Source organism: Salvelinus namaycush, chromosome 5 (genome assembly GCF_016432855.1).
Source record: "Salvelinus namaycush isolate Seneca chromosome 5, SaNama_1.0, whole genome shotgun sequence".
Lineage (NCBI taxonomy): Eukaryota > Metazoa > Chordata > Actinopteri > Salmoniformes > Salmonidae > Salvelinus > Salvelinus namaycush.
The window spans coordinates 14988046-15003516 of NC_052311.1; the positions used below are offsets into that span (position 1 = coordinate 14988046).

The 15471-nt window shown below is 43.3% G+C and overlaps 1 protein-coding gene across 4 annotated transcripts in view; it reads left to right on the forward strand.

Moving 5' to 3' along the window:
* enox2 (ecto-NOX disulfide-thiol exchanger 2) overlaps positions 1–15471 on the forward strand; it is a 281078-nt gene that overhangs the window by 240687 nt on the left and 24920 nt on the right. For all 4 annotated transcript variants that reach the window (XM_038993634.1, XM_038993637.1, XM_038993636.1 and 1 more), the window contains 2 exons: positions 2912–3124; positions 9293–9399. In XM_038993634.1, coding sequence (XP_038849562.1) covers positions 2912–3124; positions 9293–9399 — 320 coding nt within the window. The remainder of the gene's footprint in view (positions 1–2911; positions 3125–9292; positions 9400–15471) is intronic.

The following is a 15471-nucleotide window of genomic DNA, read 5'->3' on the forward strand; positions in this document are numbered from 1 at the left end:
CTTTGGGCTGAATGAAGGAACTTGTTTCTCTAATAAGCTATGATGGAGGGGATGGCTGCCGTCTTATCGGCTCCTAACCAACAATGCTATTCTTGTTCATTCGCATTGTTCCTAACTTGTTTTGTACATAATGTTGATGCTACCGTCTCTTATGACCGAAAAGAGCTTCTGGATATCAGAACTGCGATTACTCACCTCAGATTAGACAGATTAGCTAACATTAAATCGCTGGAAAATAAATGGGGCGAACTGAAAACACGTATATCCTACCAACGGGACATTAAAAACTGTAATAGCTTATGTTTCACCGAGTCGTGGCTGAACGATGACATTAAGAACATACAGCTGGCGGGTTTACACTCTATCAGCAGGCAGCCTCTGGTAAGACACGAGGCTGGGGCCTATTTATATATGTAAACAGCTGGTGCACGTTACCTAAGTCTCGGTTTTGCTCGCCTGAGGTAGGGTATCTTATGATAAGCTGTAGACCAAACGATCTACCTTGAGTTTTCATCTGTATTTTTCGTAGCTGTCTACATACCACCACAGACCGATGCTGGCACTAAGACCGCACTCAATGAGCTGTATTCCGCCATAAGCAAACAGGAAAACACTCATCCAGAGGCAGCGCTCCTAGTGGCCGGGGACTTTAATGCAGGGAAACTTAAATCCGTTTTACCTACTTTCTATCAGCATGTTAAATGTGCAACCAGAGGGAAAAGAACTCTGGACCACCTATACTCCACACACAGAGATGCGTACAAAGCTTGCCCTCACCCTCCATTTAGCAAATCTGACCGTAATTCTATCCTCCTGATAACTGCTTACAAGCAAAAAGTTAAGCAGGAAGCACCAGTAACCTTCCACAAGCTTCCCACAATAAGTTTTGGCCCATTTCTGACAGCGCTGGTATAACTAAGTCAGGTTTGTAGGCCTCCTTGCTCGCACACGCTTTTCAGTTCTGCCCACACATTTTCTATAGGATTGAGGTCAGGGCTTTGTGATGGCCACTCCAATACCTTGACTTTGTTGTCCTTAAGCCATTTTGCCACAACTTTGTAAGTATGCCTGGGGTCATTGTCCATTTGGAAGACCCATTTGCGACCAAGCTTTAACTTCCTGACTGATGTCTTGAGAAGTTGCTTCAACATATCCACATACTTTTCCCTCTCATGATGCCATCTATTTTGTGCAGTGCACCAGTCCCTCCTGCAGCAAAGCACCCCCACAACATGATGCTACCACCCCGTGCTTCACAGGTGGGATGGTGTTCTTCGGCTTGCAAGCCTCCCTCTTTTTCCTCCAAACATAACGATGGTCATTATAGCCAAACAGTTCTATTTTTTTTCATCAGACCAGAGGACATTTTTCCAAAAAGTACGGTCTTTGTCCCCATGTGCAGTTGTAAACCGTAGTCGGGCTTTTTTATGGCGGTTTTGGAGCAGTGGCTTCTTCCTTGCTGAGCGGCCTTTCAGGTTATGTCGATATAGGACTCGTTTTACTGTGGATATAGATAGTTTTGTAGCTGTTTCCTCCAGCATCTTCACAAGGTCCTTTGCTGTTTTTCTGGGACTGATTTGCACTTTTCGCACCAGAGTACGTTCATCTCTAGGAGACAGAACGCGTCTCCTTCCTGAGCGGTATGACGGCATGGTGTTTATACTTGCGTACTATTGTTTGTACAGAATAACGTGGTACCTTCAGGCGTTTGGAAATTGCTCCCAAGGAGGAACCAGACTTGTGGAGGTCTAAATAACAATTCTGAGTTTTTGGCTGATTTCTTTAGATTTTCCCATGATGTCAAGCAAAGAGGCACTGAGTTTGAAGGTAGGCCTTGAAAAACATTCACAGGTACACCTCCAATTGACTCAAATGATGTCAATTAGCCTGTCAGAAGCTTCTAAAGCCATGATATAGTTTTCTGGAATTTTCCAAGCTGTTTAATGGCACAGTCAACTTAGTGTATGTAACCTTCTGACCCACTGGAATTGTGATACAGTGAATTATAAGTGAAATAATATGTCTAAACAATTGTTGGAAAAATGACTTGTGTCATGCACGAAGTAGATGTCCTAACTGACTTGCCAAAACTATAGTTTGTTAACAAGAAATTTGTGTAGTGGTTTTAATGACTCCAACATAAGTGTATGTAAACTTCAGACTTCAACTGTATATACCAGGCGGTGTCAGAGGAAGACCCTAAAAGTTGTTTTAAGACTCCAGCCACCCTATTCATAGACTGTTCTCCCTGCTACTGCACGGCAAGCAGTACCGGAGCGCCAAATCTAGCTTCTACCCCCAAGACATAAGACTTAAGACTATTTGTGTTGCCCGCCCCCCTCTATGCTGCTGCTACTCCATTATCTATGCATAGTCACTTTATTAATTCTACCTACATGTACATATTACCTCGACACCGGTGCCCCCTTTATATAGCCCCGCTATTGTTATTTTCTGCTGCTCTTTAATTTGTTATTCTTATCTCTTTCTTTTTTGGGGGGGTAATTTCTTAAAACTGCGTTGTCAGTTAATGTCTACTAAGTAAGCATTTTACTGTAAGGTCTACACCTGTTGTGTTCGGCGCATGTGACAAATACAATTTGATTTGAAATGGGTTGTTCGCCAAAATCTGTGACTTCCTGCTTCTCTGCCATCTCTGTATCGCCTTTCCTCTCAGTTCTCTCATGCCATGATAAATAGGACAGAAGAACTTTCAGACCATAGAGATCCTATTGAATTAATTGTTATTGAATTCATAAATGTATGTTCTAATTCCTACCTATGTTTCAAACCACAAATGGATTCATATCCCTTAACCCTTAACCTAACTTTGCATTTATTTTCGCTGCTAGTCGTAACCTTACCCCAAACAAACCACTGACCTTAAGGCTTACCTTAACCCTCTCCTCAGATGAGGCAGCGTTTGCGGAGGCGGTGCACGTGCTGCTGACCTGGGTGGAACGCGGTGAGGTGAACCGTCGTAACGCAAACAACTTCTACTCCATGATCCAGTCGTCCAACAGCCACATCCGCCAGCTGATGAGTCAGAAGGCCGCCCACGAGAAGGAGTTGGAGGTGGCCAAGGACAAGTTCAAGACCGCCCTGTCTGGCATCCTGGCACAATGTGAGTACACACCAGGCTGACACACACACACACAGAGAACCATGTCCCACACAACAGGGTCAGGGTCAACATCAAATCACTTGTAGTCGTTCCCTTTGAGGCAACGTCACGTTGTCCCTCTAAACGTTCTCCACCCTCAAGTGATTTTCATGTCACAAGTTCACAAGTTCCAGGTCAGTGCTCCATACATGATGGATCAAATACCCAGGGACATGGAACAGAGATGGTCTTTTCTGCAAACAGACACTCACACACATGCATGGCTGCACACAAACAGAGGACAGCACTTCTGAAGACCCACTCTATGGGATTACTCTTTGTAGGAGTAGATTTGGGGCAGTTTGCCTGGTAAAGGCCCATGATGGCAGCAATAACATTGAACAGGTTATTTAGGGAGCTGTTAGCTACCTCTCTCAGCGCATCTTCATTAGGCCCAGAGTGGCCACTTCTCCATCTCCCATCTTTCTTCCTGTCTCTGTCTCTCATAGTAATTAACACCTCTGTCTGAGGAGAGCAACTGTCAGCCGATTCACTAATGAGGCTTTTAGGTACTGGTGCTGATCTCACTGTAGACCCCTGTAAAGCTGACCCTGGTAGTCTAATAGTTCTGACTGATCCAGGGTCAGCTTTACAGGGGTCTACAGTGAGATCAGCACCAGTACCTAAAAGCCTCATTATCTGCCAGAGACATTCACATAGTACCAGGGTCTGCCAGAGACATTCACGTAGTACCAGGGTCTGCCAGAGACATTCACGTAGTACCAGGGTCTGCCAGAGACATTCACGTAGTACCAGGGTCTGCCAGAGACATTCACGTAGTACCAGGGTCTGCCAGAGACATTCACGTAGTACCAGGGTCTGCCAGAGACATTCACGTAGTACCAGGGTCTGCCAGAGACATTCACGTAGTACCAGGGTCTGCCAGAGACATTCACGTAGTACCAGGGTCTGCCAGAGACATTCACGTAGTACCAGGGTCTGCCAGAGACATTCACGTAGTACCAGGGTCTGCCAGAGACATTCACGTAGTACCAGGGTCTGCCAGAGACATTCACGTAGTACCATCCACAAAGTCCCAGTGCATATCCCATTCCTATTCCCATGTTGAGTTCCAACTAGGGAACTCCTGTGTCATGTTGCCTCTCTGTTTATCTTGAGGCCGGGACTACCCAGGGGCATGTTGGTAGTCTACAGACGGAACTCTTGTCTGTCAGCTTTTCAGCTTTACCTCCTGTTCATTTTTACAAAGGGAAAAAACATAGTTTTATAAACCTGCTTTAACTTGCGCTGTGGCAGCCTCTCTGTATCTCACAGCTGTGACGTGCCTGACACTAAGAATCAAGATATAACACAACTGTCATATACTCACATACACCTGGGGGGAATAGAGAGATACACGTCTGAGGTTGCAGGAAACCTGTGATGGGTGGCGCTACCTTGCAAAAGGACTATTTGAAGTCACTCAAGTGATAATTGAATGGCAATGACCTGTCATTGGGCCTTTGTGAAATATTGATAGCACATACAGTAACTTTTTATGTACTAAGTACTCTTTCTATTGTAGGATTCATGAAAACTCAGCTTCAGTGACATGCTTCAGTGACACTTGAATACGATTGACGCTAGTTGCGGTGACCGTATTATCGCCACACCAGCGGTCACAAGTCGTGAAGGCAGTCAAATGCCACGTGATCGTTTAGTCACGGTAATTAGGCTTCTCCAAGCTTCTGATGCTGCCGATGGTCCTTAGTAGCCTACTTGCTAACTGCCTGGTACTCAGCACTATATTGTCCCTCTAATCACTCTGACATCAATGTAATTGAAAATCTAATCAAACACTTCATGAGAGCCCATGAGCTCATGTTTTGCAACATTTCTATAGGCTATGCAATTTAGTGAGAATACAGAGTGATTGCCTCTATTAAAAAGAGGATCCCATCAGCTTTCTATAGGCTAGGCCTACTATATTTCTCAACTTTTCTAATATTAAGCACATTGCTTATCTTTACAACAGGACAGTGGTGGAAAAAGTACCCAATTTTTATACTTGAGTAAAAGTAAAGATAGCTTAACTTCTTATGGCTGCAGACCCGTTCGGGATCGATATGACAACAGCCAGTCGAAGTGCAGGGCGCCAAATTCAAAAAACAGAAATCTCATAATTAAAATTCCTCAGACATTCATGTGTCTTATATCATTTTAAAGGTAATCTTGTTGTTAATCCCACCAAAGTGTCCGATTTCAAATAGGCTTTTCAGCGAAAGCACTACAAACGATTATGTTAGGTTACCACAAAACCACAATAACCACAGCCATTTTTTCCAGCTAAATATAGCTTTCACAAAAACCAGAATAGAGATCAAATGAATCACTAACCTTCGATTATTTTCATCAGATGACACTCATAGGACTTCTTGATACACAATACATGCATGTTTTGTTTGATTAAGTTCATATTTATATAAAAAAAATCTGAGTTTACATTGAGGCGTTAGATTCACTAGTTGCAAAAACATCAAGTGACTTTGCATAGCCACATCGTTTCAACAGAAATACTCAACATAAATACACTGCTCAAAAAAATAAAGGGAACACTTAAACAACACATTACATTTACATTTAAGTCATTTAGCAGACGCTCTTATCCAGAGCGACTTACAAGTTGGCACCATTTTCTTGTTTTTTAAATTTACGGATAGCCAGAGGCGCACTCCAACATTCAGACATAATTGTGTGTTTATTGAGTCCGCCAGATCAGAGACAGTAGGGATGACCAGGGATGTTCTGTTGATAAGTGTGTGAATTGGACCAATTTCCTGTACTGCTAAGAAAACGTAACGAGTACTTTTGGGTGTCAAGGAAAATGTATGGAATAAAAGGTATAATAGTTTCTTAAGGAATGTAGTGAAGTATAAGTAGTCAAATATAAATAGTAAAGTACAATATACCCCCCAAAAAGCTACTTAAGTAGTACTTTAAAGTACTTTTACTTAAGTGTTTTACAAATAGCCTAATAGTTTATGAACATTTTAAGATAAACGTTCTGTGAGAAATACCTGATCACGTGATGGAGAGCCTTGCGAGTGAGAGGTGCACGCAGCACTCGGGTAGAAGGGCACAACGCAGCACTCCGGGCCAAGGGCAGAACAGCCACTGGCCGCAAAAGGCATAGATTTTTTGTGCATTACGGCCACACAAAGGGGATGCCGCCGTGAAATTTGAGGAATAATTAGTGCTTGTCAAATTGTGAATGAGAGACTGATGAAGTGTGTACATCCTGCGCAAAAAAAACTAAGCAGAGCTCAAGCCTTTCAAGCAACTCAAATCATCATTAGTCGCATCATGCAGCCTTACAATGTATTAAAAATCTAAACATGCCCAACGTTTGTAGAACTCAAGTTACATTAATAACTCTAAATTAAGCATATAGGAGTACTTATTTTGTTAAACGCTCAACACAGAATAGCCGCATGTGGCACTCCCTCAAATCGTTTGGAGAAAATATCCTTTCTATTATATTCAGCTTTGTTCAATTGTCTTCATATTATAAAATATAAAATAATGCCACAGAATTCTAAGCAAATCTTCTCTGCTAAATTAACTAGTGTAGCCCACAGCCGTTTGGCATAGCCAGATCAGGACCTAACATAAGGACAACTCATAATATTCTATTCTGTTTTTCTGAAATAGACTTATTGTGAAGGTCCAGGCTATATTACATGGATTTATTAGTCTTTTTAAAATGTAGATGTTCCAAAGATATGCATTTGTGGCTTGTAGGTTATGTGTGGAAACCAGGAGATGCTAAATGTGTTTGTTAATTAACGGTCAATTACTGTGAGACCAACCAGTTATTTGCTTGACAAAATTTTGTGACCCCCACATCCCTAATTGACACCAACACAATCGCCACAGACAGACACAACAATCGCCACAGATAACACACACAACAAAGAAACACCTATGATTTAACAACTCTTTAACCACTTGATACACTTGCTATTGTATACATCTTGTGTGTTGAACTAGTATTTAGGATCAATGTTTTTTGATGATACAGAAGGTAAGTTTGTTTTTGGCCCCATAAGAACAGTATATTGGGCTGCATGTAGAAATAGTCCACTGTGATAGGTTCCCCAATGGTTGTGTTACCTGGTTAAAGCACCAGTTAGAGGTTAGCTCCCCACAAACTCCTCTGGTTAACTTTAGCCTGTATTGGTCTGTGGACAGCTCATCTGAAGGAACCCACTCAGCCATAGAATCAAAGTAAGTAACACCTCTCTACATGAAAACAACTGGAACTGAAGGAAGAAGTGAAATGAGTCATATTAATGATTCACAACTGCCAATGCTAAGAGCATGTATGAGTTCAGATATCTTTGGTGATACACCACTTACAGTAGTGTGCATACTGAGTACTGTGTTAGTATGGATATTGGGATATACTACATAATCGGTTCCTGTTTATACAGTAATACAAATATTGGAAAGAGCAAAGTTGGTCTCTTTCTTTCTCCTCTCTCTCTCTCTCGCTCTGTTTCTTTCTCTCTCTTTCTCTTTCTCTCTTTCTCCTCTCTCTCGCTCTGTTTCTCGTTGTCTTTTAAAGGCCACCATCCTCCATCACAATAATCCACACAAACACTTAGTTGTATTCATGAGTTTGTCTTTCTCTACGGTTCCACACATACAAATGTAAACACAGAGTTTGGTGTCCCAGGAGACAGGTTCACACTGTCGTTCTGTCAACAGAAGGTGTCCCGGGAGGCAGGTTCACACTGTCGTTCTGTCAACAAAAGGTGTCCCGGGAGACAGGTTCACACTGTCGTTCTGTCAACAAAAGGTGTCCCGGGAGACAGGTTCACACTGTCGATCTGTCAACAAAAGCCACATCCATATTTTCACAGGCTTTTTCACAGCCGCACATTACATTATGAGTTGTTGAATAGTTTTATATCGCTGTGTTATGTGTGAGTACTCTGTCTGGACAATCTGTGATTATGTGATGCTGCATTATATCAACAGGTAGGTAAACGGGTCATTCTGACGCACACACACACACACACACTAATTATGAGAAATGAAAAGTTAGCACAGTCTCACAATCTTTAATCTATTATCGTCTATTGAATCCTTTCTCCCTGCTCTGGGTTCACACACACAGGTGTTTTGGTAACTAATTTGGGGGTGGTTAAGACGAGGTCTAGCTGTCAATCGCAGGTGTGGTTAGGATGGAGTGATGAACAGAAGTGTCTTCCAGCAGCTCTCCTCCTCCAACCTTGAGCTCTGAATCATAGTTGCTCACCCTCTCACTTTTTCAAAATCTCGCTCTTCTCTTCCTCAGGGACTAGACCACCCACCATCTCTCTCATCCCCAAGACTCTAGATTACCTCTTTCAAATCTGATCAGATTTCAGGGTCTTTATTATTGAGTGGTCGTTAGAGATACCTCCTCTCTAAAGATATACAGTGACATTAAGATCAGCGCTCCTATCTAACCCACAGTGAGGACAGTAATGAGGAGAGACAAGTTTGTCCCAAATGGCACCCTGCTCCCTATTTAGTGCACTACTGTACTTTAGACCAGAGCCCTATGGGCATTATATAGAGAATAGGATCTGATTTGACACGCAGCCCCACTCTCAGATAGATAGAAACAGGCTTTTCCTTCATTAGGTCTGAACTCTACACTCTTTGATTGTGACATTCCAAGCATCTGAGAGTCGATGAAGGTGAGAAGTGTTGTGGTCATTAAAAACAGGAGATGTTTGAGAGGAAAAGAGGGTTTCAGTTAGAGGTAGATACTTTTATCTCTTTATAAGATGGCCTCTCTCTGTCCCTCTTAGAGAATTCCCTTGTTCTACTGTCAGGCTCTACTGAGAGTCTATGTCCCTGTGGAGGAGAGGAGGAGGTGTGTTTGTGTGCGCCTTCCCATTGTCTGGGGGGGTGAGAGGGGAGCAGGAGCCTGCTGGTTGCGGTCTGGTCCTCCTGTAGCTTTCAGCACCGTCTTGTGTTTTAGGTTGGGCGCTCTGTGGTCACAGAATAGAACATTGAAAACACATCAACATGAAGTGCCTTCCTACCTGATTCCACTTTCTCACTCCTCTGCTCCTTCCCACCCGCCCCCTCTCTCTCTGGACGGTAAACTGGCCCCTGCATCCCCTGCCACAGTTGAGCAGATTGTGTCTGTATTCCACGCTGCTTCCAAACAAAAGGCATGGGACCATTTCTCCAAAGCTCAACGCAAGAACCTGGACATGTGGCGCAAGCAAGCAGAGGTTGGTCTTTTACTTTTTCTACAATTATTCACATCTTCTATTCATTTGGTGAAGTGCAGTATAGTCTACATATTATTGTGTCCTTTATGTGAACATTATGTGAGCATCCCCATCTCTCCAGTATTCTGGATTCTAACTACTTTTTGTGGAATTCATGGTGTTGTCTTGGCAGGATGATTTGTGTTAAACAGTGTTAAAGTTAACACCAGCTTTAAAACTACACTCAGCATGATCCTAAAACTTATCTTAATATAAATGGAAAAAGGGAACCTTGTGGTATTCCTCTAGTAGTATCAAGGAACTGAGATGGTAGAACATCAACATTAAGTTCTAGCCTAAGAGGTCAAGTAAATGCTATCACTAGGCTGAATGTTAGGCTACACCCAGGCTCTCTACTTAGTTCAGTCCCAGAGTGGGTGCTCCGGTCAGGTCCAGGTCCCGGCCACTCCAGCCCGGTGAGTGCTCAGTCTCACTGCCAGAAACAGGTAACTCACCCTTTAAGTCAACCACAGTACCCTGGACTGGTCTCTGTGCAGAACACTTCATCACACATGTATACTCTCTATCTGTTATTACTGACTGTGCTTTCTTCCAATAGATGAACAAATAACCAACTTTCAGTTTTTGTTTGGTGTAAAATCGAGGTCATGCTCCATGTTGAGATGCACAGGTATTAACTAATGAAACCTGGCAAGATTTGTTCTCTGTATTTTGTTCATTACTTCCTATCCAACAACCGCTGCATTAATTACCTCAAACATGTTTTCCTCTTTAATGGAGGGTGCTCAAGTGTGGCGCGGCTGTCATTTTAGGGCCAAACTGGTAAGTTTGATCTGGGTACAAATCTCTGAGGGTGTTAGTGTGTAAAAAAGCAGATTTGGTATGTAATTAACTGCCTAATCTCTGTCTCATAGCAACACTGAAACAGTCACCATGGATCACAGGCTGGAGATGGTTTATCTTTCCTTTGGAGATCCTAGTGCAGGAGATAGATTACAAACTAGTGGAACACATTCATTATAAACTCTTCATGCAGTTTGCCTGTGAAAGTGTTTAGGCATTCTGTAAAGTGAGAAGAATTTGTATTTGTACAGTGTCATATGAATGTGTAACTGACGGTATAAATTGTAATGGGTTGGTAGCTGTGTGTTTGGGTGTGTGTACATCGTGATGGACTCACTCTGAGATATAGCAGGTATGTTTGGTATGTCTTGATCTCAGACTAGGGACTCTTCTGCTCTAAAGGTAGGTGTGAGTTGGTGTGTGTAGACTAGTGACGTCACTCCTCACTAAGCGAAAATTACAACTAAAGCCTAATTTATACCTTACGTACATACGCAAAGCTACTCAAAATGGCGGTCTTGCGGCAAGTTTATTGCAGGGCTGCACACGTCTGCAAACAGGGCCGGTCAGCTCATTAGGCAAGATTAGGCGGCAGATTGACGAGCTGCATTTTCTGAGCTAAACTGACCAAGATGCACCAACAACAACACACAAAACCTTGTAATTCTGCCCCAAAACAATGACAATTTCTTACAACCAGTGGCATATGGGCTTTTTAGGTGAGCACTGATGCTGCTCTGTGATAAGCAGTGCCCACTTTGTCAAAGGCAGGGCAGCAAAATATGTTTGTCCATTTCCAACACTCCTCTCCAGGGTGCTGTTGGAGAAACGCATCGCTGCGACACTCCACCAACGTTCTGTCAAAAATAACTATCTAACCTAAATTGTGTAGCAGATATAGCCAGACTAAAACATGAGCCATTCACAATAATTAAAGCATAATGTCAAGAAAAATTAGGCCATTACATCACTTTTTATCATTACCGCATATCAGAGCCATGAAAAATGAGGGAATGGACGGTTGGGTGGTTTAGCCTACGCGCAAATGCGTGGACCAAACCAAATGGATGGAAGGGCATTCGTAAAGTCCCATTGGTAAAATCGCCGACACGGTAGACTACACCCCAGTGAGCACAGACCGACGCAGATGTCTTTTGGGCGTCTTGTTTTGGTCCTTTCCCGGACCGGCCGTCTTTTTTGTGGTGTTTTGCAAACGGTGGGCGTACCACATGGATGGGTATTTCTAACATTTTATTTCAGGCGACACTGTAGGTTACACCTCAGTAAGCACGGGCCGATGCCTTTTGGACCGGCCTTGATTTCCACGTCCACGGGATGTTGGTTTTTAGTTCTGTCCGTACCAAATCTGAATCAATCATAGATGTCTATTTTTGGTACCAATTTGGTGTGGTACGGACCGGCCTTGATTTCAACTTCCACGGACATTGATTCTATAAATGACGTCTTTTCAACTTTCATTCAGAACCTAAAATTAACCTGATTTCAACGATCAGAAAATACGTATTTTCTACAGTCGAAAATCATCTCTGTGGTCAGCAGGACCAATCTGACTCTCAGATCTAAATATATTCTTTAGAGGAAAATTAGCACTCTCTTATTGACAGGGAGTTTATTTATAGGGGCCATTATTATAGAAGGACAGTCTCTAAATGCACAAAGACTGCTGCAACGTGTCACTGTGCTGTACTGTAATACAGGATAATAGTAGTACAGGTAATGCAGGGAAGCAACATATTTCCAACATTTCCCCCCAAATTCCTAGGTTTTCCAGAAATCCTGGTTATGAAGGTTTCCTGCTTATTACATCCTGATTCCAGAAATCTTCCAACTAGGATTTCTTGAAAACCTTGGAATTTTGCAACCCTACAGCAGTATCTTTCTTGATGGGTCTGTTCTGTATTCATCAGACAGGATGCACAGAACAGCAGGACTGAAAGACTGCAGGGGTTTCACTATCTGTCTGACGCACAATCACAACACCCATCTTCTACCATCCATCCTTTCATTTATCCATTTACCTGTTCCAATCCATCAATCCATCCATTTGGCCATCTAGCCATCAACCCAAGAACACATCTATCCATCTCAGGCTGCATCCCTCTGGTAAAAAGTAGTGCACTATATAGAGAATAGCATGCCATTTGGGTTGCAGTCAGTCTTTCTACTCATTGCACAGACACACTAACTTTTAATAAAATAGATTTGTATTGGTTGCGTACACATTATGCCAACATTATCGCAGGTGCAGTGAAATGCTTATGGTTCTAGCTCCAACAGTGTAGTAATATCTAACAATACACACAAATCCCAAGAAGAAAATAATTAAGAAATATCAGAACGAGCAAAGCATATAATGGTGTGTATGGACAGTATACAGTATGAATAGAAAAGGTGTGTACACAACCAAGAAATACCATAAACAATAGAATATTCTAATGTATGCAATAGACCTCCGGGTACCTTCAGCTCCAGTCCACTGTGATTAAGGAAATAGACCCTAACAATAGTCCTGGACTGGCTAGACACCAGGGGGAATAGATGGAATAACCTAGGGCTAACTAGAGAATACAAACTCCATCTCCACTATACACCAGGGGGATGATAGATTGGAAGTAGAACTAAATAATACAACACCTATATTTTACAACCCAAGTTAATTCCATGAGGGCTTAATTCCTTCAACATCCTGTTATAATCCATTCTTCTCTTTTATCAGTTTTACTCCTTTAGGGCATTAGCTGGAGAGAGTAGGGACAACCTGTCATCCGACTGAATCCAGATGCTCTGTCTCTGTTTGTCTGTCTCTGTCTGTCTCTGTCTACTCCATTACAGACGAAGGTAAGAACCAGCATACATGCATGAAGGAGTTCAGCTCAATCTTGAACCTTCACCTAGTGTCCCCTACCAGTGTATCTAGACTCTGATGCTACCTTCACTGTTAGTGCTGCTGGCTGGTAGACACACCAAACAATAAGCGATTATTATCTCACTGGGCAGATGGGTGTGCTGGTTTCTGACTACCTGTTTGACATCTTTGATTGGCCAGCAGCTCAACGTGTTATAGACACCAGACAGATGGTTGTTTACTTCAAGCTTTTTGTTTGTTGGTGTGAAATAATGATTCCCTCGCCCAGCATTGTGAAGGCATTTTGTGTGTGTGTGTGTGTGTAGGCAGAACACAGAGCTGGCTGTCTTTTGAATATACTCGCCTCATTAGCCGAGAACAGCACTGCCGAGCTAGCCGGCTAGACATACTGCTAGCTGAAATACACACTACTGTGGCTCCCATGTGCTCCCATCCACACACAGCAGGTCATGCCTCCTACTGAGCTAGAGGCTCCAGGGTGAAGTTTCCCCTAGGTACAGATCTACACTACATGACCAAAAGTATGTGGACACCCCTTGCAATCTCCATTGACAAACATTGACAGTAGAATGGCCTTACTGAAGAGCTCAGTGACTTTCCCGGATCTTCCCCGGTCAACTGTAAGTGCTGTTATTGTGAAGTGGAAACATCTAGGAGCAACAACAGCTCAGCCGCGAAGTGGTAGGCCACACAAGCTCACAAAACGGGGCCACTGAGTGATGACGTGCATAGCCCATAAAAATTGTCTGTCCCTGGTTGCAACACTCACTACAGAGTGTTTCCAGAGGCCGTTTGGAAATGTCAGCACAAGAACTGTTTGTCGGGAGCTTCATGAAATGGATTTCCATGGCCAAGCAGCCGCACACAAGCCTTAGATCACCATGCGCAATGCAAGTGGTGTAAAGATCGCTGCCATTGGACTCTGGAGCAGTGGAAACGAGTTATCTGGAGTGATGAATCACTCTTTACCATCTGGCAGTGCGACGGACAAATTTGGGTTTGCCAGGAGAACGCTACCTGCCCCAATGATTAGTTCCAACTGTAAAGTTTGGTCGAGGAGGAATAATGGTCTGGGACTGTTTTTCATGGTTCTGGCTAATTCTACAGTATACAATGACATTCTAGATGATTCTGTGCTTCAAACTTTGGCAAAATCGGTGTGGAAGAACTTTATTGCCGTGCACAGAGCCCTGACCTCAACCCCATCGAACACCTTTGGGATGAGTTTGGGATGAGGAACACCGACTGCGAGCCAGGCCTACTCAACCAACATCAGTGCCTGACCTCACTAATGGAATGGAAGCAAGTCCCCGCAGCAATGTTCCAACATCATGAAAAGCCTTCCCAGAAGAGTGGAGGCTGTTATAGCAGACCAACTCCTTCAACGAGATGCTCGACGAGCAGGTGTCCACATGCTTTTGCCCATGTAGTGTAGGATCTACTGTCTCATCAGTGTAGAGGCAGACTGCTGCTCTCTATCTACTGTCTCATCAGTGTAGAGGCAGACTGCTGCTCTCTATCTACTGTCTCATCAGTGTAGAGGCAGACTGCTGCTCTCTATCTACTGTCTCATCAGTGTAGAGGCAGACTGCTGCTCTCTATCTACTGTCTCATCAGTGTAGAGACAGACTGCTGCTCTATATCTACTGTCTCATCAGTGTAGAGGCAGACTGCTGCTCTATATCTACTGTCTCATCAGTGTAGAGGCAGACTGCTGCTCTCTATCTACTGTCTCATCAGTGTAGAGGCAGACTGCTGCTCTATATCTACTGTCTCATCAGTGTAGAGACAGACTGCTGCTCTCTATCTACTGTCATCAGTGTAGAGGCAGACAGCTGCTCTCTATCTACTGTCTCATCAGTGTTGAGGCAGACTGCTGCTCTCTATCTACTGTCATCAGTGTAGAGGCAGACTGCTGCTCTCTATCTACTGTCTCATCAGTGTAGAGGCAGACTGATGCTCTCTATCTACTGTCTCATCAGTGTAGAGGCAGACTGCAGCTCTCTATCTACTGTCTCATCAGTGTAGAGGCAGACTGCTGCTCTCTATCTACTGTCTCATCAGTGTAGAGACAGACTACTGCTCTATATCTACTGTCTCATCAGTGTAGAGGCAGACTGCTGCTCTCTATCTACTGTCATCAGTGTAGAGGCAGACTGCTGCTCTCTATCTACTGTCATCAGTGTAGAGGCAGACAGCTGCTCTCTATCTACTGTCATCAGTGTAGAGGCAGACTGCTGCTCTATCTACTGTCATCAGTTTTGAGGCAGACTGCTGCTCTATCTACTGTCATCAGTTTTGAGGCAGACTGCTGCTCTATCTACTGTCATCAGTTTTGAGGC